Genomic DNA, 24,150 nt, shown 5'->3' on the forward strand with positions numbered 1-24,150 from the left:
ATCATGAACAACATATTCAACTAAAAGTTATTCATGTTGTCATAGTTAATTAAAAAAAATACATAACCGTGGTATTGTAGCCATCGCATTGTTTTACTATTCAGTCCTAAACATTTGGTTCATACAGCATCATTTAGAATCTAAATACTTTTAACCACATCTATTCCAAAACATTTACAACATACTCTATATACATTTGTACAAGTTAGGAAAAAAACTGAAAATAAAATAAATAATTTAGTTGAGAAGAAATTATATGCAAACAAACAAAGATACCCCGTAAAACTCGCAAACTGGTGGCTGGCTTTCTGCATGTGAACATTATGAATGAAAAAAATTGTTGTAGGTTCAAAGTTTAAAAAGTCATGGTTATATTTGTAATTTATTTTGCATGTGTGGAATTGTGTATGTTATCCTGGCGAGGAAAATATTTTTTAAAGCTACTGAGAATAATCCAACAATTCAAATGGAAGTTAATTCTTTGGGACAGATCGGAACCCACCAGACATCCTGATGGAGCAGATAAACAAGCAATTAATTATGTTGATGTAAAAAAAAATAAAAAAATAAAAAAAAGTGCAGTCTCAGTGAACATCGCTCTCCATGAATTCCTCCTTGATGGAATGCTTGCTTCGGGACTCTTTGCAGTCAGGCATGTCAAAACCAAAGTCAGCCCATTCATCAGGAGCTGGGGTCATCCCAGATGGCCCCACAACGCCAGGCCTATTGGGGATTGTGATGGTGTGGCGGACACGAAAGTGCACAGCCTCCATGACCCGCTGACGTTGCAGCTCCCCGCCTGCCGCCCCGATAGCTGCCATCGCCGAGGCTGCCATGTTGCTGCTGGAGCGAAGCAGCTGCTGGCCGTGGTATTCGTGGTGATGGGTGGAGTTGGGAAGTTGATGAACAGCTCCTTGTTTCATGTCCTGCAGACCTCGCCAGATTGCATGGCGAGACTGCTCGGGTATCTTCAGAGCACCTAAATCCTGGGGAAAGCAGAGACACGAATGTAAGAGAATGTAAAATTGTAATAATAACACAAAAGCACAAAACAGAAGAATTACAGTGCCCTCTTGTGGTTAAATAAAATATGTGATTATGGGGACTGACAGGATTTAAAACAATTAATCTTTATGTCAACAAGCAAAGTGCAGGTTTAGTGTTTTTGTTGTGCTGTGCTCTTTGCTTGATTTTTTTTCTTTTTCTATAAAGTCAAATCCATAAAGGTGTGTCAGGTAAATGATTAGTTTCAGAGTAGTTACCTCCATTGTAAGGGTTTGGAGATGGTAGACAGACTGGAGGCCTTGTGAGGTGAAGTACTCAATGAAGTTCTGACAACCCAGACTGGTGAGAAAACTGTATGGAAAGAAAAGCAGGGCTTCTTAGACCAAAACTACAGCTGAAGGAAGGACTAAAATATTTGCATTAATTATTCAAACACTACTGTAGACTATAATTATAATTGTAGACTTAGCAGAATGAGGAACTTTTGCGTTTTGACTACATTTGATTTAATAAAAGACTGTAAAAGTACATATTTCTTAAAATAATTTTGTGTCAGTTTTCTTTGATCAATTGTTTATAATATTTTTTTTTATTTCTGTATTCATTTTGATACTGAGTGACAGATTTACTGCACAACTCTATTATCAAGTGCTTATGCAATGTTACACGGCATGATAGATGCGGTGGAAGCAAGAGCATACACATGCATTTGTATTAATGATTCATGAGGACATTCTTGATTTGCTGAAAAACCTTTATTATAAATACATGAAATGTTAAAAGTCGTGGTAATACAAAGAGGTTGTAAAAAGAGTTTGTCTGTACATTGTAACTGTTCAAATATTCAAAACAGCCCCCCAAAAACCAAAAGGATGGTGTAGCAAAACTGTCAAATATATCTTAAAGATCAGGGACTGCACTGACACATTATCCTCAACAAAATGTATATAAAAAAAGAATGTGGGAAAAAAAGCTTTAAATTAATACAACTTAAACATTTCCTTTATAGAAAAATAGCAGTAGTGCATTGCAAAGCCAGACTGTATACACAGTGACAGAATGAAGGATTTTAGATTTAAGTTTGTAACTAATAATAAATCGTTGCTGTCGGACAGAAATTTCATAACTCCAAAAAATGTATCTTTACAGGAAATGTAAGTGAATTCACATGTGACATGCTCATCGATGCATTTCAATAATTACCAACGGAACCACAGAGAGGAATGAAGAGTGAGCAACTGAGTTGATTCTCACAGTAAAATCAAAAATAGAGATACAAAGTTTTTGCCCGACAGCGACAAAATGCTATTGCAGGCATAATGAAGGTCAGCACATCTTGACCAACTTCGCTACATAAACAGACTTTTTGATGTTTTAGGTTTGTGCCTTCGTGGTCGCCACAAAGCATTTTAAAAGCAGTTTTGAAGTTGATGCAGGATGCTAGACAATACGATGGCCAAATCATGAGGTGAGAAATAATCACAATAGAAAAAAATACAAATATATGTTTTTTAAAAACTGGACCTTCATTATGGCGGCAGTTATAAGGTATAGAGATTTGCATTGTAATTGCAAGCTTTTGTAAAGCAGCCATAATCACACCAAACTGTCTACATTTAGACATCACCTGGCAAAAAGTAAACTTAAACATGGCCAAAATAATAAAAAAAACAAGTAACCACTGAACCATCAACATCCCACTATTTCACATTTAACCCAACAAGTGCATCTGACTGCCGTCTGGCCTTTTACAGTTGGCTAAAGAAGGAGTGTCACTGCAGGGTGAGGTACCTGACAAGGCTGGGGTCAGGGTTATAAGGTGGTGGGCTGCAGTGGGAAGCAGACACTATATTCTGACTGCTGTGGCCACTGTTCATGTCACCGTTACCCTGCATGTGGTTACTGTTGAGCATGCTCGGACCTAAGGGGAAGAGAGGAATGATCAAGAACTGTGTCTTCCTGGGTTTGTACTGGATGTGCGAGAAGTCCAATGGCAGATTTTAGGACAGATCATAAGAGTGTTGCAAACACTTACCCATGTGAGCAATGGTGGGGTTGGCGTTGGGATGCTGCTGAGGTTGGTGCCCCACCATCTGGTTGAGGGACTGTGTCTTTCCAAGGCCGCTGTGTGAATGCATCTTGTTCATGTTGGACAACGGAGAATAAGAGGAGGGGGATGCTATATGGTTCCTGTTGGAAGAAAATAACAAAAGAAAGAATAAATTGAAGTTTTATATTACATACTTAGATTACCTTATATCAGAAATATATATTTTTTTATCCCAAAAGAGATCTAGTGTGGTTAAGAAGTATCAACAAAACCAAAATCAGCCTAATCTCATTAGTTGACATTTATTTTTGCACTGAGCAGTGCTAGTGAACCTTTTCTTCTTCAGTCATAATTCATGCACAGTTGTAGCAGGTGTATGTTTTAACTGAACTCACGGTCTCTGCAGCAGCTGTTGTTGCGTTTGTTGCCTGTAGGAGTCCACCAGCGGCTGTGGTACCAACTCAACCAGCTCCAAACTATCTTTAATCTTCATCAGCAGCTCAAAATTTTCCCGCCCACGAACCTGCACACAAAGACAGCGTCAGCGATAATGACGATCAATAGTCAGTACAATTGACAAACTCCTGTCGCTTTTAAGAGGCGACAGAATCCAGTTTGTACAGCAGGGGGCGCTATAACCAAGCGCGCCAAAAATTAAGTGGAATAGCTGAGCTTGAGACCTTTCCTGGTGACGGATGTTTATGAAAAGTGTAAATTCCTTTAAAATTGTGTTTGTATCTTTAGGTCAGTTTGCTTCAACTTTATGCTGGGAATGTTATAAATAAAGTAATATTTAAAACTCCAGAACAGTTGTTTTCTGTGTTATAACAATGTAAAATGAGCTTTATTTGAGATCTGTGCCTTGCTGTGATTCTGTGTAGAAAACTAAGGCAATTAGCAATTAATGTCTGCGATAACTTGTCTATTACTGGATCGAATTTGATAGCTTATGCTGCTAAAAGATCAGATCCAGATAAAAGGTTTTAATTTATTATTTGGAGTAAAAGGAAAAAAAATCTTCTTACAGGAATATAGTAAATCTCTTCCTCTCCATGCCGTCTTTTCCGTATGTTGATATGTGGACTGGAAATATTTGGTGGACTCTGTTTAAAATCTGCAAACATCAAGAAACAATGTCATTAAAAACTCAAAACAAAAACAAACAAACAAACAAAGAAAAAAAAAACACTCTTGACTTTTGAAATGTTTTCGCAACACAAAAAACATTATTCATTTTTATTAACTCACTGCGCTTGTTGGCACTTCCGTTTTTGGCCACGTTGTCATTCAGGGCCTGTTGCTCCCTGAAGTGGTCCTCATCTGCTTTGCGGTCTCTACCAGGACATGCGCATATCCGACCCTCAAATGATCGTCTGCCCAACACCTGGCCACTACAGAGATAATCACAGAATTGAACATGTTGTTTGGCAAAACTTTAACTGGTCCAATATAAATGGAATTAAAATGACAGAAAAATATCTGAAATGTTCCTTTAATGTTCCTCTGCTCTGCTGTAGACCTGTCAACATTTTGACTTTTAAATAATTATCAAGAGAGCATTTGGACTTAGAGCAACACATCTAAGTCTAAATGCAGTGTAATTTAAAAGAAGAGCTACTTACTCTCTGGTTTCCAAAGTAATGATGATGAGAATTGGTCTCCTGTTCATCCCACCCACACAGCTGCTGTTGCACATGAAATTATAAAGGATGGTGGTAAACTCAGTCCCAACCTGAAACACAGCACAACATATTTAGGCCAAACTGCCTTAGTCTGTCTCTAAGTTTCAGAATTGTTATTCCTCAAGCTATTACTTTCATAACATTAATTAACCACCAGGGGGGGTGTTGTACTGCACTTTGATGTGAGAAGAGACAATCGTGCCTTTTATTGCCCTCCACAGGTGCAATCACAGACATGATGATGCCTGTTCCTGTCTGCACACGCAGGATGCTTTATTTATAGATGTGGCTACTTCGAGGTACTTGTGTGAAACTATCTTTTTCTCTGCAACAATCTTGATTTGTGAGTTTTAACTTATTTCTAATTTCAGTAGAAAATACAAAAAGCATTCAAATACCACTGCATATTTTCACTTGTTTTTTTTTCTTCCTTTCCTATTCATTTAACCTCTGTGAGACTTTCCTGTCACAAGAATTTACTAAAAGTACATTACTTAAATACAATATGTCTTCAAAGATTTTAAATCACAAGTCCTTTAGAGTGTTTTTTTTTTCATTTTGTTATTGTAGAGATCACAATGACTATAAAGTTTCCCCTCATGCAGATGATGTCTTTCTATTTATTTCCAAATTTCTTGACTGCGTGTTTTCAGTTCTCATCCGTCCAACTAAATGCATTTCATCGTGTGTCTCACTTGTTCACAGAAATGTTGAACCACCAACCTGCGGAGATTCATAGGGCACAAAGACACTTTGCCTGCCAGTGACTGGATCATCCACATACTGACACAGGTTGTTTCCCTCTACTCTGATCAGGTGACTGGCTGGAGCTGTTTGACCTGAGGGGACAGTAAGCATTTAGTTTGTTGACTTACATCCAAACACAGTGTATTCAGTAGAAATCCTTTGAAGTGACTAGTGTGACATGAACTCAAAATGACCGTAATCGATTGAATTGAACTAAAAAACAAAACTGAGCTTTTTTGTCACATTTTTTTTACATTTCGCATAATATTATAATGTCATGTGAAATGTAAAACTTGCTTAATCATACCATCATTGAATTCCCGTCCAAGTTCGTGATTGGGGCAGCGTTTGACGACCTCTGTGACGTGCTCTGCCTTTTTGTAGACTGGCATAGCTCGGATGATGCTCCCATGAGGAGGAGAGGACGACACCTTGATCTGGATTGGGCAGGTTTTGGCAATCTGACAGTAGAGCTTCTTCAGTAAAGGGGAGTACTAGAAAAAGAAAGAGATACCAGAAGTTAGTCCTGTGGAGTAATAATAGTAATAATAATATTGAGTTTTTAAGAAAAAAAGAAAGGAAATTGAAAATGAATGACCATAAATGAAAGTGCTTTCTAATCACATATTCTGGGAACAATTCAGCTGATATGTTATGCTAACATGTGGAACATGATAGCATATTTTTCTTTCTTTTTGAAGGTAAGCTTGCATCTTTCATTGAATGCATTTTCAATGTGAAACTGTTTTGCATATAAGCAACAGTCACACGAACGCATGTCATTATCACAGCCAATAAATGAAATAAGCACAGTGCACTAATAGCATTTTTGTCACAAAAATGTCTCAAAATGAGGAGAAAAGAATTCACTGATTGAAAAACTGAATGTAAGTGCAGACAAAACAACAAAAACAAAAGAACATGTCTGACACAAATATGAACAAGAACAAGATTCTACAGGGAAAGAAACAAATAGAGCTGTTTACCAATTACCTGAAAATTATTTCAAAAATATGTGATTCCTATCACTAGAAACTAATTACAGTATATGCTTGACTTTGTGAACCGCAGACTGTGGAGGCCATACTGTATGACCAGAAGTATAAAAATAAAATAAAATAACACAACTGGGAATCAGAGGACTAAAAGAAACAATGTTTTTCTCTTAAGACATTCAAGTTGAACTCTCTTAAAAAAAGGAAAAGGGAAATACGCTGATCTGTGTTAAAGCAAAATCTTTTGCAATCCCTCAGTTTACAATCGTCTGCACATGTACATGCATGTATGTGAGAATGTAAGTCCCAGGAACACACGCATAAAAATACTTAGCAAGAAATAAAACAGGCTCAGCATGCCACAACCCAATCTACAACCTTCTAGGAAAAAAAAAAAAACAAGAAGTCTGTTCAGGCTTGTACAGACATGCTGTGTTGTGCTAAAAAGCCAATAAAATAGTACCTCCCAAAGGAGGGATAAAGTACATGCAGCTCTAGATATGTAATGTAGCATACAAAAACATGAGGGTGGAATCTTGTCTTTTTTCATAGATAGGAGACAAGAAAAATAATTAATAGTACCATAATGTAAGTGGCTCTGGATGAAATCTGTAAATGTGAAATGTCAGCTGCGATTCATCATCACCTTTTATTTTCCAAAGATAATCGTTTCAAAAGTGAATAATTTGACAAATTCCAAAATGATAGTAGTCACTTTACATTACATGGACCACTGTTTCATCTTGGAAGTGGGGTTTTATGAACAATACATGTTTTGGGTTTAATAACTGATGTAGTCTAGAGTGGTAAAGTGCTAGTGACACTTACTATCTCAAAAGTCTGATCTTTGTATGAGCAAAACACCGCTTGTAAAGTCTACAAGGTTGAGCTGACAACACTCTTCCGTGTCGATGCTCTTTCTCCAGGAAAAAGAGTAAAGAGAAAAATGGATAAATCACAGAAATATAAAAAACTTTTTTATAGGAAACCCTAAGAAATGTGAGTCATGTCAACATTTCATTCAGACTGCAAGGCAGGGGAAGAGATCAAGACTTTCAGCAGGCAGCAAGAAAGCTTAACGTATTACTGAAAAAGTCGCAGTGCTTTTGGGCTTTTAACTCCATCAGTCATTGGGTGAGAGGTGGGGCACTCCCTGAACAGGTTGCCAGTCCGTCACAGGGCAACACACACACAAGATAAACAACACATATTCTCACACTTAACAGCCACTTAGACTAACCAGGTAACCTAACAGTGATGTGTTTGAACTATGGGAAGAAGCCAGGTATTCATGGGGAGAACATCCAAACTTCAGGCAGAAAACCATTGACTATGATTTGAACCCTGGGTCTTCTTACTGTAAGGCAACACTGCTACCAGCCGCCTATGCATGCAGGCTTTACATCGTCTTATTTTAAAATTCCTCAAGAGCGACTGGAAATAGGCCACAAAATTCTGATCGCTGCAAATCTCGTCATTGTCTAGCCACTGTTGAAATCCTTGATGGAAAGCTAAACACTGATGTGCCTCATGGCTACAATGAAACATTGTCTTGCATCCTCAGTTGCTGCTTTATGAAAAATATTTCCTAAAAAACTGGATATTGTTATCCAGTTTTAGGATAACAATATCCTAAAAAAAAACAAAAAAACATTTTTTTTTGTCTCCTTAGTTATGCTTTTTAGTTATCCAGTCGTAATTTTTCATTACTTCTTCACCACTTTTTCAGGCGGAGGCCAGAAGGAGATTTGGTAATCATTGAATCAGCATAATTGAGCTAACTTATCCTGACTTATGACAGGTTGTTGTAAAACAGCAGGACACCCATAAAATGCCCTCTTTATTTATTTCACACACACACATGTATATACACAGGTAAGAGGGGGCTGACAACCAAACTGCACACATGCTCTTAGCCACGAGCAATGGCAACGATGGAAATATCTGTGCATAACATTACTTCATATAATTTTCCCTAACAAGTCTCAACAACCCCTATATACTGTGAATAAACATGTTTCATTTTATTTACCGAATTTTTATCTTTTCATGTCACTGAAATCATTCACGCATGAATATACTATTGGTTTGCTTTCTGACAGAAATGAATGAAACATAAATGTGAAGGATCAAAGAAAATGAGCCTTCAAGAAATTATAAAGCGCAGTAAGTTAAATAATAGTTGATGCACATGATGGTATCAGATGTGGTGACTGTGTTCTATACTGTATAGAAATAATTTTTACTGATCTTAAAATGAACAATAAATGACTTTTTATGGCTTGAATGAACTCAAAGTTGTCAGTATGTCTTTAGACTTTGTTCAACTGGTTTTGTTTTTCCAACAAAGTCTCTGTATTCAGTATTTTTCACATTTTCAGCTTTTAGATACGATTCATTCAATGTCTGCATGTTTTCAGGATCCCCCACATGATTTAAAAGACAATAAGGAATCTACAAGAAAAAAAAAATGAAGTGGTTCATATAGTGTGAAATTTTAAAAAAGTGCTTTTTTTACAGAGCTGTTGCAATTCACTACTCCTTAGACTCTTATGTCGCTTGTAATGTTACATATGTTACGTAAAGCTGATTTCAGCAGCGGAAAGTTTTTTTCTTAATTAGTCTGACCTACTATTACATGTAACAACTATAAAAAGGGAAAATGGTAAACATTTTTGTGTTTTTATCCTTCCAGAGTATATTTAGCTCCTTATTGTGGTTACCAGTATATATACTGCAAATACTCCCCCCCACCCCCCCACACACACACACAAACACACACACACACACACACACACACACACACACACACACACACACACACACACACACACACACACACACACACGCAGGGTAATTATTATGGTCAAAGAGTGAGCAATGAATAAAGGATCTGCTGTATCTTCATGTACAAACAAGAGATTATGAGTGATGACTCAACCGCGCTTTATTTCAGATCACAGAGTACTGAAGGGGAGGAGATAATGTTAGATAGGAAAGAAAGAATATTGATTAGGATTGGTAAAAAGAGGGTAAAATTAGGATAAATGTTATTTTTTTCTTTTTAATTATCTTAACACGAACAGTTCCAAATTATAGTCAGCTGACAAACTAGTCACACATGAAAAATGATGTCAATAGTTTCATGTAAAATTTTCTTTTTCACCCAGTGTGCTCCAGATTTATTCTTTAGTTCCATTTAATACCATTTTTAGCAGCACAAAATGTACCAAATTAAGCTTTATTGTTCTTCTTGTGGCATACCGTTCATAAAAATGTAAAACAGAGACATTTATAATAACCCGAAAAAAAAAAAAAACCTGGTCAGTTTTATAAAGCGCTGCCACAGATTGAGGAATCCATCCTTTCTTCTGCATAGAGGACCACTGAAGGCAGGTCAGGACAGGCTCCTGCAGAGTAGGTGATAATTGCCAGACCATCATCCATGTACACAAGCAGCAGCATGCCTGTTGCAAATTCAGCTGACAAATATTAAAAAAAAGCTTGTGCACCTTCAAATTCACAGTGGTACTTAGAATCGCCAGAGTGTGGATACTTTACGTATCCACAGTCTGGAATGGCTTTTTTCAACTGCTTTGTAATTGTAAGTCAAAATGGAAAAGAGACCATTTGTAGCCTTAATGGATTATTTTCTTGTCACTTTTATGCTTTACACCAACTCTGATGGGAAAAAAAAATGACAGAAAAATTACTCTACTCAGACTGTGTTCTTTAAATCAATTTGTGCTGAGTAATTCATCCCTCTGGTAAATTTAGATTTTAACTTTTTTTCAACCAAGGACATTGTTTTTGACAGAAAATGAGACAGGGATCCTAAAATAAATAATACAAAACTATATAAAAGTTTTTTTTACTTAAAAAACTGTATTTTGACAATTATTTTACAAAATAAGAGATTTATTTTATCTTAACTCTGCCAGGGGTACAAATATATCTATTTGCTCTAGCAACTTTTTAGTTTGATCTGTAGATTCTTCTCTAGAGGCCTACCCATGTGTATCAAGTGAGTTTTCCCAGATTTCATTGCTTGGCAGGGAGAACATGGTGATGTGGCTGTGAATGATGTATTTGGAAAGTGAGGGAAGGATGTATTGTGCAGGACTTGTTGGGACCTGCGTCCTAACAGAGAGACGCTAATAGCTGGGAAGAGGAGCTCCTCACAAACTGTAGTGAAGTACAAGCTGGGGCCTGCATTTCAGCCGCATCACACACACACTCACACGCCCCACACACCCCACTCCCATCAAATGCGGTTTTCATGCGCAGAGTCACACTCGCGCGCACACATGCTGAGTCTGAAAGTATGGAGAGAGGTCTTGTAATTTGACAATGCTGAGGTGTTAGATCTCATTTCCAGTCGCGGTGACGCTCGTCTGCATCCAAGCTAAGGCATCATCTTTAAGAGGCAGAAGAGCGGCAGAGTTTCAGAGCTATTATCACTAATGTGTGTTGTCTTGACTAGACAAGGAGGGGGGATTACCAGGCTAGCTTAACATGGGCTTGGATGGGATTTTGTGTGTGGAAACATTATGAAAAATGTGGGGAGGGGGGAGAATAGGTTCTTCTGTTCTCTGCCCTCTTTTAATGGTGGATCCGTCGGTATGTGGCCATAAATCTAACATTTCGTCACAACTGCAGCTGAAGACCTGAGAGGAAAGGATTTAACAATAAAAGCTTGATGCAACAGGTAGCTCAATTTCTTGTAATCTCCAAAAGCGATGCCTTGCCACCCAGTCTTAGTGGGAGGCAAAGAGCTGGGAAAAGAGGCAACTGATTATAGTCAATACTACCCTGCTGAAATTCCCCACTACCTGAGGCTACAAAGAATGAGCACAGACTTAGATGGTTAACTATATTTAGCGATGTGACTATATGTATCCAATTTTTCTAAGAAGATTTAAAAAAATAATAATGAACCTCCAATTTTTGACTGTCTCCTTCTATTTAAAAAACTGTTATTATTATATTTTCTTTCCAGACCTTTAATTACAGAATAATTATCTGTCATTTCTTCCTACTTACTGTAAGAGTAACCTGGTAGGTATATGCAAACAGCGCTCCCAAAAAAAATAATGCTTTTTCAACAAGCCTGCATTTTGACACAAACCTCAATGTCTTTCCTGAGATATAATGTCGTTCTGCTGCACAGGTACTTGAGAAATGTAAAAGAAGAGATTTGTTTTTTACGTTTTTCTTACTAGTAATGAGAAATGTATTAAGTTCCCTTTACTTTGGTGCTTTTATATAAAATACAGTCCTCTGAACTGCATTCAGAACTCAAACCATTCCCACTTGGAAACATGGTGGTGGCAGGATCATGCTTTGAGGATTCTTTTTTTTCGGCAGGTAACAGGAAGCTGGTCAGAAATTATTGGAATAAAGCTAAATTAAAGGGCAGTGTTAAGTCACTATACTTCAGAATGATCAAGCAGAGCTACAACAGAATACATGAAATCAAAGCAAATTCATGTGAGAAAATGGCCTAGTCAAAGCCCAGACCTAAATATAATTTAGTATATGCTGCAGGATTTGAAATAGCTGTAACTCTCCATCTGATCGACTGAGCTTGAGGTATTTTCAAGAGCGAAATGTATTAATGTCTAAATACATAAAGCTGCTAGAGACAACAATCAATGATCAGAATATTTATTTTCCTGCTGAGACTCATTTGTCAGGTAAAAACCACTTTTTGAAAATATCAACCTTTAAGCAGATATTAAATATGCTTTTTATGAAGTATTAAAATTGTTTTCGTGATTATTCTGAGGTAATGTTGTGTTTTCATTCCCTTTAAGCTGCAAATCATCATAATTAGCAGAAAGAAATACTCAAAAAACACCAGACTGTGTCAAATTAATTTAAATAATGTGTCTGAATGAAAATTTTTACTAAAAGTAATTAATTTTACAATAGTATTCTAGTAATATTGAACATGGCTGCACCTCAAAAGAAGAGTTGTTTTTTTTTTAGCTCATCCTGATTTTGCTTCTCCAATTCTACTGCCAAGCCCAGAAGACAGAGCGAAGCCTTGTAAAAGATTAAATCCCTGACTCTGATCCCCTTGTTTAATGGCAGTGGAGGCACTAAAATAATCACAGGTTATCTTCTCAATCCCTATTTTCAGTAAAAGTCATTTTCCAGTCAAACCCTCCTTTGTGTCTTTTCTTGAGAAGATAGCAAAACAGTTTATCGCCTGAAAGAAAAACAAAAATCAACCAAGGAGAACTAATGCTTTTTTCTCTGCTTTTTGCCGACATTAAAACAATGAAAACCAAAGTTGTCATGATGTTTTGTAGATGTTAAAGTTGACATTTTGACAGTGTTTCAATAGTGAATTTATGAACTTATTCAGTTAATAAATTCCAGGTTCAGGTGGAGGTTTCTTCCTGTCATGAAGGAGTTGTTCCTTTCCACGGGCACAACTTGATCAGGAAGAGGGAATGATGCAAAGTGAGTAACCAAAACCACAAGTTGGACTTCCTTAGGTTTACCACTTTGAACCTAAGTGGTAAACTTTACCACCTAAGTGGTAAACTTAGGTTCAAATGGCATCACAAAGCAAAATTTGACTGCATAACGAATGACTAGGTTCAAATTGGGATGTACGTGGTTAAAGTTGAACCTGATGATTGGTTTGTATTAAACTGATTTGATGCTTTCTTTTTATGAATTAAACTTTGCAAAGTCTTTTAAGAAGACATTTGTTGTAAACTTTAATGAATAATTAAAGCTGAATTGAAACAAGCTGAATAGAATCTTATAGCTGTGTTGGATCAAACAGACTATCTTTAATTTGCTCAGAGAGACGTTTTGTGAATTTGATGGGTTTTTGGCACTAAACCTGGTCTAAAGCCGGGGTCGGCAACCTTTACAAGAGATTAATGTTTACTGCAGAACTTTAAATTTAATTCGGCTGAAGATGTCAAATATCAAGAATCTACTGAACTGTGTGAGAAGAATTCTGGCTTTAGGATTGTTTTATTATTCAGAGTAATCTGTGTAGATTAATAGGTTGGTAACCGCGCCATCAGTATAAGGATCTTAAGCCTGCTCACTTCAAATCTCCATAAAATATTTGCTTCGTTTGCTAGGAATAATTCTTTATCATCTCTATCAAGTATCAGACGAAAACACCAAATTTTAAAAGCATACAGAGGGATCTGTTTCTGGCTCATTGAATTATTTTCTTCCAGTTCATTTTTCTCTCTTCATTATGTCGTTTTTGGGTTATGTGAATGCAACGTGGCAGAGAGATTTAAAGGAGACAGAGAATAGGGAAACAGAATTTACCAGAGGATTGAAAGGAAAACTTCTGGGCGCCAGAGGTGACAACCATGAGCGCATGCTAAGACGGGGAAGAAGGAAAAGACAGAGGAGCAGGTCAAAGACCACTGCTCTAATGTCCAGGGCAGGATCTTCTTACATCACCGAGGACAGACTGGAGGAGTCCATCACGCATGGTTACTCCAAGCAAACACACAGCCCCCCAGGACTTCAGCCTCACACACAGTGTGAGGGAAGAGCGGTTTGTCTCTTGTTTCTCTTGTTTCAGGGAGGTCAACTGTGTGACAGTCGGAGGTGACACCTTTCCAGCGAGGGGTTTCTCATTGGTTTGATGACAAATTACGCAGCTCCCATTTCACCTGTCTTTCACCACTGTCACATCACCTTATACTCCTTTATGCTTCTAATGTAAATATCCTCGCTTAGGTTTCTCTCAGGGAAGTTCCTCAAAGAGAGATAGCAATCAAGACTTTCTTGGCCGACTTCCACTTTTTTCCGGTCTTACGTGTTGATTTCTGTTTTTTTTTCAGGTTTCGTTATTCTAAATAAAATACAACAAAAATAGATTCTTGGATAGTTAGTAGCTTTGAATAGAATAGACATTAAGAAACTACTTTTTTTTTTTCCTCCATTTGGATCTCAAAGAATCTGTCTCAACCGGCACCTCAATTCTGCTAAACTAAAATAAATAACCATCAAATTACACACTGTTGGCTGTTGGTTTATAAACAGAATATAGTGAGAGTTGATACACTTCATGAGCAGTAAAGAAAAAAAAAAGTTTACAGATTTGACGTGCTGATGATTATCTAATTTCAGTTTCTGGTCGAATGGTACTTATTCAAGCTCTGCTACTGATGGAACATTTTTCACGCAATGTATGGATTATATCAGCAATACATATGTGATGTTATCCTAAGCCTATGTTTGATGGAAAGTTAGGCACATTATCAGCTGAAGACCTGTAAAGGTTTGTATGATTGATTGTGTTCGGACTTCCCTCTATCCTAAAGTTTGGTTTCCCACGATGCATGTCTCAAAACGTCCCAAGTTTGATCGTGTTAGTCTTTCGTTATTATTACTAAAATGTCATCTGCACCAACACATATTTACTACAACTCTTAGATGCATATTAAATGCCATTACTTAAATATTCTCAAAACTATAACAGAATATAGTGAGAGCTGATACACTTCATGAGCAATAAAAAAAGAAAAAGGTTTACAAATTTGACGTGCTGAGGATTATCTAAATCCAGTCTCTGGACAAAATGTTTCTAAGCAGTTCCATTGGATGAGACTTTCACTGCTGTGCTCATCAGGCAGATTTCTAAAAATGTTAATAGAAGACAAGATAAATCACTGGACCCGCTTTTGCCTGCACTCGACACGCCTGCACATGTGCTGGCTGGGGTAAATGTGTGAGAATGAGTGTCTGTGTGAATATTGATGAGTGTGTGACTAACACTCAGACAGAAAGAGAAAAAAAGCTCCTGCATGCACGGACAGGGAAACTGCATGTCAAGGCCTCAAACGTGTGTGTGTGTGTTTGTCTACTCACGGTCCATGTGGCGGACTTGGCGGTACTGGACTGCTGGAAGGACACCTGGAAGGCATGCGGCCCCGGATAGTCGGTGTTGGAGGGGATTGCCGGGGCAGGGGACAGGCCCTCGAAGGTGGAGTTGGGCTGGGAGTAAGGCGAAGGGGTGGGCACGGCCGACGAAGACGTGTTCTCGGAGCTGTAGGGGCTGGCGGACGTGGCGCGGCTCCCCAGGCTCTCCATGCTGCTGCTCAGCAAGTTGTACTGGGACTGGGGGGAGAAGCCAAGAGGGAAGAGAACCAAACAGGTGAAAAAGGGAGGGAGCAGGAAGGCAGAGGGAGGACACAGCTAGAGGTGCGAGAGAGACAGAGGTTTTGGAAGCTTAAGGGAGGTCGGGTTACAGAAGAAGAGGGAGATCGATGTGTGCACTGTGTGTGATGCTGCAAGTTTAACTCAGTAGGTTTCCCACATCTGCATTTTTGTTGAAAGTACACATCATAACACCCAAAGTTGCATACAATTTAAGGGCAGTCGTACAGAGGTCCTTCCTGCAGCCTCCTTGTGGCTATGTGATGCATGTTGTACAACACAGACATGACAGGGTTTGCCTAAGTTCAAACCTTTTTTTTCCTCTCCAGCATTTTTGTAAAGAGCGATGATGTGCTGTATGTAGAAATAATTGTTATTGACTTCTTATAACCCAAATGTGGCTGTACATTAACTACCTTAGACTTTTCTGGCAAAGGATGTCCACAAAAACACACACTAAAGAATAATTTGAAAATTATAAACTGCAAGTTCAGCATTCACTTTGCATGATGATCATAAACAGTAATTTTCTGGATGTATCTCCAATAACTAGAATCCATACAATTAAATGGAACTAACAGTAAAAGTATTCTAGATTTTACAAACAAGATTTTTTTTTTGTTTCTGATTTAGACACGCCAAGAAACCGCATTAGAAAAGTAAACTACCAGGCAAAGAAAATTTAATATTTTTTTACCTTCTTCTTCACGTAGTACATCCTCTAGAGCATTGGTCTCATTTATCAAATCTTCCGCCAGTCAAACGTCCAAACACAACAGAGCACCGCAGAGTGCAGGAGCATAGCCTATAACCTCAGACCTCAAGCAAGGTGTGCATCAGTGGACATGTTCTACCACACACTCAAGGCACATGTGCTGCCAGGACAAGGGGAAAAAAAGGTGAGGACTGGTGTGGAGAGAGAGGAATGATACACTGAGATGAGGGGAGAGAAGTTGAGAAGGAAAAGAGGGATGGGAACCCAAAAAATGGTACGACATTCTAATTATGGCATGCCCGGACATAGACGGCAATGTCGGGCCGCATGTACACACATGCTCCTTGTAAAGGCCTACTCTAAGTCAACACCGTCTGGTCTGACATCGAGAGCAAGATACAGGGGGGTGAGCAAGGAGAGAGAGAGAGAGAGAGAGAGAGAGGGAAAAAAAACCCCACAAAAGAACATAAGTTCAAAGGTCAGAACCCCCACCTCCTGCATTGCAGATCAATCTCACTCTAAATAAGAATCTGAGTGGGCTGTATTGGTGAGGAGTGTGAGCACAAACAGGGAATTTGACTTTTTGGTTTGTGCAAACAAACCTGACTAATACAGTCGGTAACACAGTCAGGCGGTCAGCACTCTCAGAAGCTGAAACTTCCAACGGCTTTGCAATCACGACAAAAATAATCGTATATGTTTCACATAAATTGTTTCATTGAAGATCACATTTGTCAATGCAATGTCAATTAAACACCAGGATTGCAATAAAAAAATAGACCCAAAAAGCCTGTGCTGTATTTAATATATTAATCTCTCTCTTTAAATAAGAACGTAAAAAAACTTTTTTTTCTTTTATCTTTCATATGATGTTTTGGAGCCATGCGAAAGACTAGCGACCTGTCCAGGGTGACTCCGCCTCTCGCCCAAAATGTTCGCTGGAGATAGGCACCAGCACCCCACCTGACCCTGCTGGGGACAAGGGTGTATGGAAAATGGATGGATGGAAGATCTCTTGCACTGCCTGTGCTATAAATAAGCTTGCCAAATCTTGCCTTAAGAATTATTATGTTAACTGTACGAGCCAATAAAATGAGTTGTCAAACAAAGTCAATAGTACTTGAAGATGATTGTTGGTTTCTCATGTCTCATTTTAAATTTTATACAGACTCAGAAGCATTGCATGCCCTGTTTAATGCTCTCATATGTCATGTACAGTGCATTGAAAAAATTTTGTCCCATGAACTATTCTAAAAAAATACACATTCATCCCCCGCCTGCATGTCGTTCAGGTTGTGGCAGAACCAATGATGTGGGGATGGTTTCTTCAGCACTAACATTGGCTTAATCCAATTACAAAGTTAAATTCAAAATATATGAGAATAATTTCAAACTATTGTTTGTACTGAAACTCCACCCATTCTTTCTTAAGTTGAGCCAATTTGCAAAGAAGAATGGCCAAAGAGTTGAGAGTCTTCATGCACAAGGTTGTGGTGAAATCCTATAAAATACGTGGAGCTCTTCTTGGAGTGGAACGTGGCTTTGCTCAATATTTACTGAGAGGAACTGCATACAAATACACAGCACACTTGTTGGATTTTGTATTTATGAAAAATGTAAAACCACGAAATGTCTTTTTTCTAGATTGCTCACACACACATAAGAAATCCAATTAAATCAAATTTAAGGTTATAATGTGACAAAGCAAAATATTGTTTCCCTCCTTGATCACTTCCTTCCTTTGCTCATTAATTTTTTCAATCATTTCTTCCTTCATTTTTTTCTTTTTTCCCCTCTTTCCTTACTTTCTTCCTTCTTCTTCCTTCCTCCAAAAACAATCCAATCATGCACACTTGCTGATAAAACAATTTAAGGTGCAATAAAGGAGGCAGATGGGACAATTGACAGCTACTTTCTCTTACATGTTGTGACTTTAAGTGAGCTAAAGGAAGACTGTATGTTCCTTTCTAGACATCATTGATTAACCAAACATGGTAAGCTACTGTCAAGTTTTCAAAAACAAACAAAAAAGAAAAACAGGACTTTTCCATTACATTTCCCCTTTATAAGATACACTTATTTCAAACTTTGACTCAATGCTGCACATCCATTCACTTTGGAAAATCCTATTGTGATCTTGATCAATAGAAAACCACCAATAATAAGCCCCCTGTCTTATCATTCTGTCAGTAAGTGGAAAAACCAAAGTCAATGTTCAAAATTAAATATGAACTATTATTGATTCACCAAAGTGTTGCTGCTTGGATCCATACATCGACGGGTTGAATGCTAGGTGTGTGCTGTACAGTTAAAGTCAGATTCTTAGAAAATAATGACAAACACTGCAACTGAGAAACACCGTCGGCATTTTCAGAGATAAAAAATGTTCCTTGCTCGCACGTCCATCTAAAATATATGCCAATTAGCATTTATACTGATATTTGCCTTTCTTATAAGTGGGCTGTAGAAAGTAATTGTGATGTCCCCCTAATGTCTGTTTACAACCTAGCTCTATTATTAAAGAAGCTTTCTGGGCACAAAAGAAGTCCAGGTGTATGTGTCAACAGCAAAAAAGAAGAACAAAAATAAAAGGATTTCACACACTCACACACACGGACATACATACACTCCCAGGTGCGCTCTAAGTTAATACCTGAACTGAATTCACAACAAGTTGAAACAAGAGCTTAAGCCTTCGCTGCAACTGTGTGAGCAAATGTGTGCGTGGTTATGTGTGTGTGTACGTGATTCCCATCCCAGCATCATGTGATCTTCCCTATGGGCAGTCATCCTGGCTGCTGCCACTCAAAGCCAAGCTTAAAGGCTCAAAACACTGAGAGACGAGGATAAGCCTGCTGCAGCTACCTTCACTTGTCACAATGAATGAAACACAAAAGGTCCAGGATAAAATATCTATTACCTATTTCTACAGCCACTTATTACATCAAACCTTGTAATGATATAAAACACCATGGCCACTTAACATGTTCAACAACAGAAGCAAGCATGGTTTTGTTGCATCTATTGGAAGGAGGTTGGAAAAAAATGAAAGCTTCACTGCACAAATGAACAAAGTTATAACATATAAAAACTACCTATATTTGTTTAACTTTCCCGATGAAACACATGGTATACAGATGCAAGGATAAGGGGTGGTCAATGCAAAAGTGAGTGCATCAAGGTTTCCCCCTGCTGGACATATAAGGTGAAACGCAAAAAGGAGACTTCAAATCTCAAAGTGCTGTAACTTCATGCAAAACAAGTAAAATGTGATATCTAATTAGGGCTGTTATGGATGCAAGGGGAGAATTAAGACTCACTGTTGTGTGCTCTTCTGTTACTGTCCATCTGCTTTAAGGTTTGCAGTAATAAGTGCTTTTTTTAAGGTTCTGTCATCTTTCCATCATTTCAAACCAATCTGACATCAACAAGGCAATTTTTTTTTTCCTTTTCCTGGTCATTTTCTCTAAATCAGAGCTATTGCTCCAAAAATCAAAGATATGCTGAAAATCTGCAGTAGGTCAGCAGTTTCTAAAACATGCAGACCAGATATCTACTCCATCAATAATCCCACATACAAAGCAACTTAGCTTATCTTATTTGACCCTTCTGATCCCCAGTTTATATTCCAAGCAATTGTGTTCAGCAATACCTACATATGTTGATTGTTGGAAATCCTACTAGTGTTAAAAAATTAAAAGATTTGACTAATAAAAATGACAGGAAAACAAGAGGCGGTCAGGTTTACTGCCTCCTGCTGTTTCTCTTGCAGGTAAACCCCCCATAGGGGAAACATGGAGCAGGCGGGTCCAAACTGTTCCAACCTACATCTTAATATGGTTCTCATAATTTTACCTGGTTAACATAAAATAAAGTAAAGCACAAGAATACGTAATGTTATCCCCTCGGGAATCCCTTTTCAAATAAAGTGAAAAGTGTTCCAAGCCAAAATCTTAATAAATCACATTTATATTAGAAATGACTGTTAAGTATTGCAAAGCACATATCAAACTTCACTTGTTTTTAAAACCTCAAACAACATAATCAATAATAATCAAATCACATCTAAAACATTTTTTTCCATCTATGCTATTAGTAAACAGCATAGCTGGAGATATATAGAGATAATATTCAGAGCACTTTAGCAGTACAATCTTCTGCATGACTGTTTTCAAATAAATCAAACTCAGTGTGCACTGTCGTAAATGTGCATCAACTCACCACATCACACTGCATCGTTCCTGTCAAGATAGACCTGCCTCTGCAATGCTTCTGTGGTCAGGTTGGACCGCAACATGTGACCTCTGTGCATCCAGGTGACCTTTCTGTGCAGCTGAACATGATGGAGGACAGAAGATGCCCTGCCTCTTCCTCCTCCACTTCTCTTTCTCCTCATGGCCTTCTCTATTTGCTATGCATCCTGGCCCTGCCTCTCTCTTTTTTTTTTCTCTTCAGGCATGACTATTCATTAACCAGTCCGACAGGTCCAGACTTGCCCACTTGAAAATGACATGAGACCAATATTCAAAATTGGAAAGACACAAAACAGAGGTGGGGTTGGAAATCGGATTTGGAGACAAAGATTCATATACGTCACCAGATGAGCCAAGTCAAAATGAGCCCTGCAATTATTTCCCTGTATTAAAAACAGTGGCAGAGCTAGACTTTTTTTTCAAGGGGTGGCCAAAGGGTGAGCAAGGCTTTATCAGAGGGGTCCATATATAAATGATGAACGAAAGGAAACAAATATTTTCTCACACACACTCAAATTAAAATGGTTTATTTAACAAAGATTTGCCATGACCAAACAAGACATTAAACGGCACTATGGAGCAGTGAACATGTAAATGTAAACTCAGAGCCCAGAATATGACCAAAAACAAATTCTCAAAAATAAATAAATAAACTGGTGCTTCTGGTGTGCAATAGGTTGTGCTGGGTGGGGGCAGTTAGTGCCATTTCCTTCTGCTTCACTGTCTTCCTCCCCAGAGTCTGACTCTGAATCTGTATCACCATCATCTCTCTCTGGAACTTAACTGGAAATGCATAAACAGACACAATAAAAAATGCAAAAAGCATCATGCTTACCTTTAGAATTAGGCCTATTGGATTTTACTACTTAATAACTCTCTGTCACAGCCTCTAACCCGCTGGTGATACTTGGGCCTGGAGTCTCCTGGCTGGATTCTCCAGGTTGGTCACTGCTGCAGGGTTCTGTCTGGTCCTGGTCACTGCTGCAGGGTTCTGTATGGTCCTGGTCTGGTTTTTGCCTCTTTAAGAAGAACTGGGAGATATTCTCTTTTGTCTTCATTTGGGCTCTACACAAAATAAGAGCCTGGTATTTAGACTGCATGACTGTTTGGCAGAGACAACACTATTTTAACTATTATTTAAACTATAGTTTTTAGTTTTCTGTAGCTGGCTAAAATACTAAATTAAAAATTGATTAATTAAAATTAATTAATATAACTAGTTAGGTTATAATTCAAAGCTTTCATATGACATAGCCTACTTACATTTCAGTCATTATAAAACTTAAAGGTTTTTCACATATTCTTACCACACATTTCAAGCAAGAGCTGGGAGATATAAAACATTAGAGGGCAGCATCTCACTAAAACATATGTTAAAATAATCTGTCTAAAACACGATCTATCAGCACTAGCATGGCTAATATAATAAACGAGGCACTACGCAGCGGTGCACAACCATTTTCTTTTTCTTTTTAGAAAGTGTTACTGTTACCTTCTCATTAGGAAGGTAACAGTGGTTACCGCTGAGCGGTAAAATGTTGTAAATACCTGCAAAACTCCTGGACGGTGTAACTCTAAAGCCGCGGATGTGTTTTGGATCAAGCAGGAACCACATGTCAGTTAACCAATAAACAGTGTCGGGCATCGGGCTGCCTTCAGGGACAGTCGGAAATTACATTTTTCCTGGCAAATCTTTGCCGATCTCATAAGTATTATATTTTAAAATGACCATTTCAAGTGGGGTGGCAGTAGGGGTGGCAAGGGCTCTGTTGGGGGTGGCAAGTGCCACCCCGGCCACCCCTCTGGCTCCGCCACTGATTAAAAAGAGATTTGCTGTTTATTCTTTCCTTGTTAATATGAAGTTTCACAGGTGCCACCTGCTGAGTGATCACCTGCAAACTTAATGTGCTTGCTTGTTAATGCATCCGCACATAGACACACACTACCCAACAGATGGCTCTACTGTGGAGCAGCAAGGGCCACTGTGGGATTTCATGATCCCTCCCTCAGCACATAGACACACACACACACACCTACATACACACACACTTACACAGACCACCCCACAGTCCCAACAGATCGCTGAGCAGAGAAACAGAGGGAAAAACCTGCTGCAGAGAGGGAAACTAAATAGGTGGGAATTCTCCCTGAAAAGGAGGGAAAGGAGGAAAAAAAAAACACCAAAAAGGCTCAAATTGTTTATGTATAAGAACAATAAGCAGGAGAAAATATTCTTTTACTTATCCAAAATAATCTTGCCAAAAAAAATCAAAACAAATTAATTTATATGCTTCTGAAAACCAAAGCAACACTCATGTTCCTACCATGACATTGTCGTTCATGTCTCTGATGTGATAGACGTCCATGGAGACCTCCGCACAGTTTCGGTGATTCCCCGGCGTGCTCGTCGATGGAACCGGGTGCTCCCCTCGCTGGCTGCTTGGGGGCAGCTCATAATAGGTGCTGTCTGGCTCTCTAGGTGGACAAAGATATCATGAATGTGAAATGTTCACGAATAAAGTAAATTTATGAAAAATTCAACCTGTATCCTATGTACTTTCACGAAAACAATAGATATTTTTTCTTTATTTTCTTCAAACGTGTTTTACAACCTTAAACTATTTTAAAAATTTGTAATAGAAAATTTTGTGGCAAAACACATTTGAAACAATTGTTTTGTTTTACGTATCTTGAACAAGAGATTATGAAATGGTATCCAGGATCCTGGATGAAAAAAAAAAACAAAAAAACAAAGCACTCCAGTTTTAAGTAACAAATAGCTTGGCATTATCAGTCTCCTGTGATGTAAAGCCATGTTTTATTACTATAACAAATCAAATCAATAGCTAGACATCACAATAAATAATGAGAAAACTATTTGAGGCACAACTGAAACATAACTCTTATTTTCCAACTGTTCGTGTCACCCCTAAACAGAATGGTTCCCTAGATGGTGTGTCATTTCATCCACATCAAAACTATTATTAAAAAATTACTGGATTATTGGAAAAATTCGGCTGGGAATGTAATTTATTTTAAGCCTGGTTTATGATAAAAACGACACTTCTTTATATAATAGAAATCTAATAATTTACCTTCACCATCAGAAAACCTTTGTATCATAACTTAAAGTGGAAGCAACATACGTTTGTTTTTCATCTCGTTGCGTGATCTATAAAATGAATTGCCATAAAAGCAATGAGTTCAAAATAAAAAAAACAAAAAAACAGATTGCTTTAATAAAAAGTCTAATGACAGAAAGCAGTCATGAACAGATGTTGACTCACAGAGAGCTCCACAGGTGCTCCAATGTGCCTCCTTCCTCAACAACAGTGGACTGGGACATCTTAAAGGACGGGCAGTCTGATGAGGGACAGATCGCTCTGCAAGCCACAGAGATACTTCATTAAGTTTGTAAAATGAATGGTGAATATCAGAAATAGCAACTGACTAGAATTGCATAAATAATGCAGGGAAAAAAAACAAACAATTAACAACATTCAAATCTCCAAAACAACCACTGGTGTTTGGTTATTTTCTGGTAGAGTAA

At 38.1% G+C, this 24,150-nt stretch overlaps 1 protein-coding gene across 2 annotated transcripts; it reads right to left on the bottom strand.

The window, feature by feature from the left end:
* Nucleotides 1–74: 74 nt before the first annotated feature.
* Nucleotides 75–23,961, bottom strand: tp73 (tumor protein p73). Of its 2 annotated transcripts, XM_055049739.1 has the most exons (13): nt 23,888–23,961; nt 22,925–23,075; nt 15,345–15,593; nt 5,792–5,978; nt 5,461–5,576; nt 4,678–4,787; nt 4,304–4,446; nt 4,081–4,169; nt 3,451–3,578; nt 3,041–3,195; nt 2,797–2,926; nt 1,263–1,356; nt 75–986 (listed from the first exon to the last, which is right to left on the bottom strand). In XM_055049739.1, the coding sequence occupies exons 1-13, from the start codon at nt 23,944–23,946 to the stop codon at nt 585–587; spliced, it is 2,013 nt and encodes a 670-aa protein (XP_054905714.1). In that variant the 5' UTR covers nt 23,947–23,961; the 3' UTR covers nt 75–584. The 2 variants fall into 2 exon arrangements, with proteins under 2 accessions (XP_054905714.1, XP_054905715.1); XM_055049740.1 differs by lacking the exons at nt 22,925–23,075; nt 23,888–23,961 and adding an exon at nt 16,330–16,578.
* Nucleotides 23,962–24,150: the final 189 nt, after the last annotated feature.

This window comes from Poeciliopsis prolifica, unplaced genomic scaffold, assembly GCF_027474105.1.
Source record: "Poeciliopsis prolifica strain line A6 unplaced genomic scaffold, Auburn_PproV2 SCAFFOLD029, whole genome shotgun sequence".
NCBI lineage: Eukaryota > Metazoa > Chordata > Actinopteri > Cyprinodontiformes > Poeciliidae > Poeciliopsis > Poeciliopsis prolifica.

What these genes read in the sequence shown, in the direction of transcription:
- tp73 (XM_055049739.1), bottom strand. Translation starts at nt 23,946, where the DNA reads ATGTCCCAGTCCACTGTTGTTGAGGAAGGAGGCACATTGGAGCACCTG. An exon ending in CGGAAGTGCCAACAAGCGCA is followed by an intron (nt 4,170 to 4,303) that starts GTGAGTTAATAA and finishes TGATGTTTGCAG; the next exon opens with ATTTTAAACAGAGTCCACCA. An exon ending in CAACAGCTGCTGCAGAGACC is followed by an intron (nt 3,196 to 3,450) that starts GTGAGTTCAGTT and finishes TTCTTCCAACAG; the next exon opens with GAACCATATAGCATCCCCCT.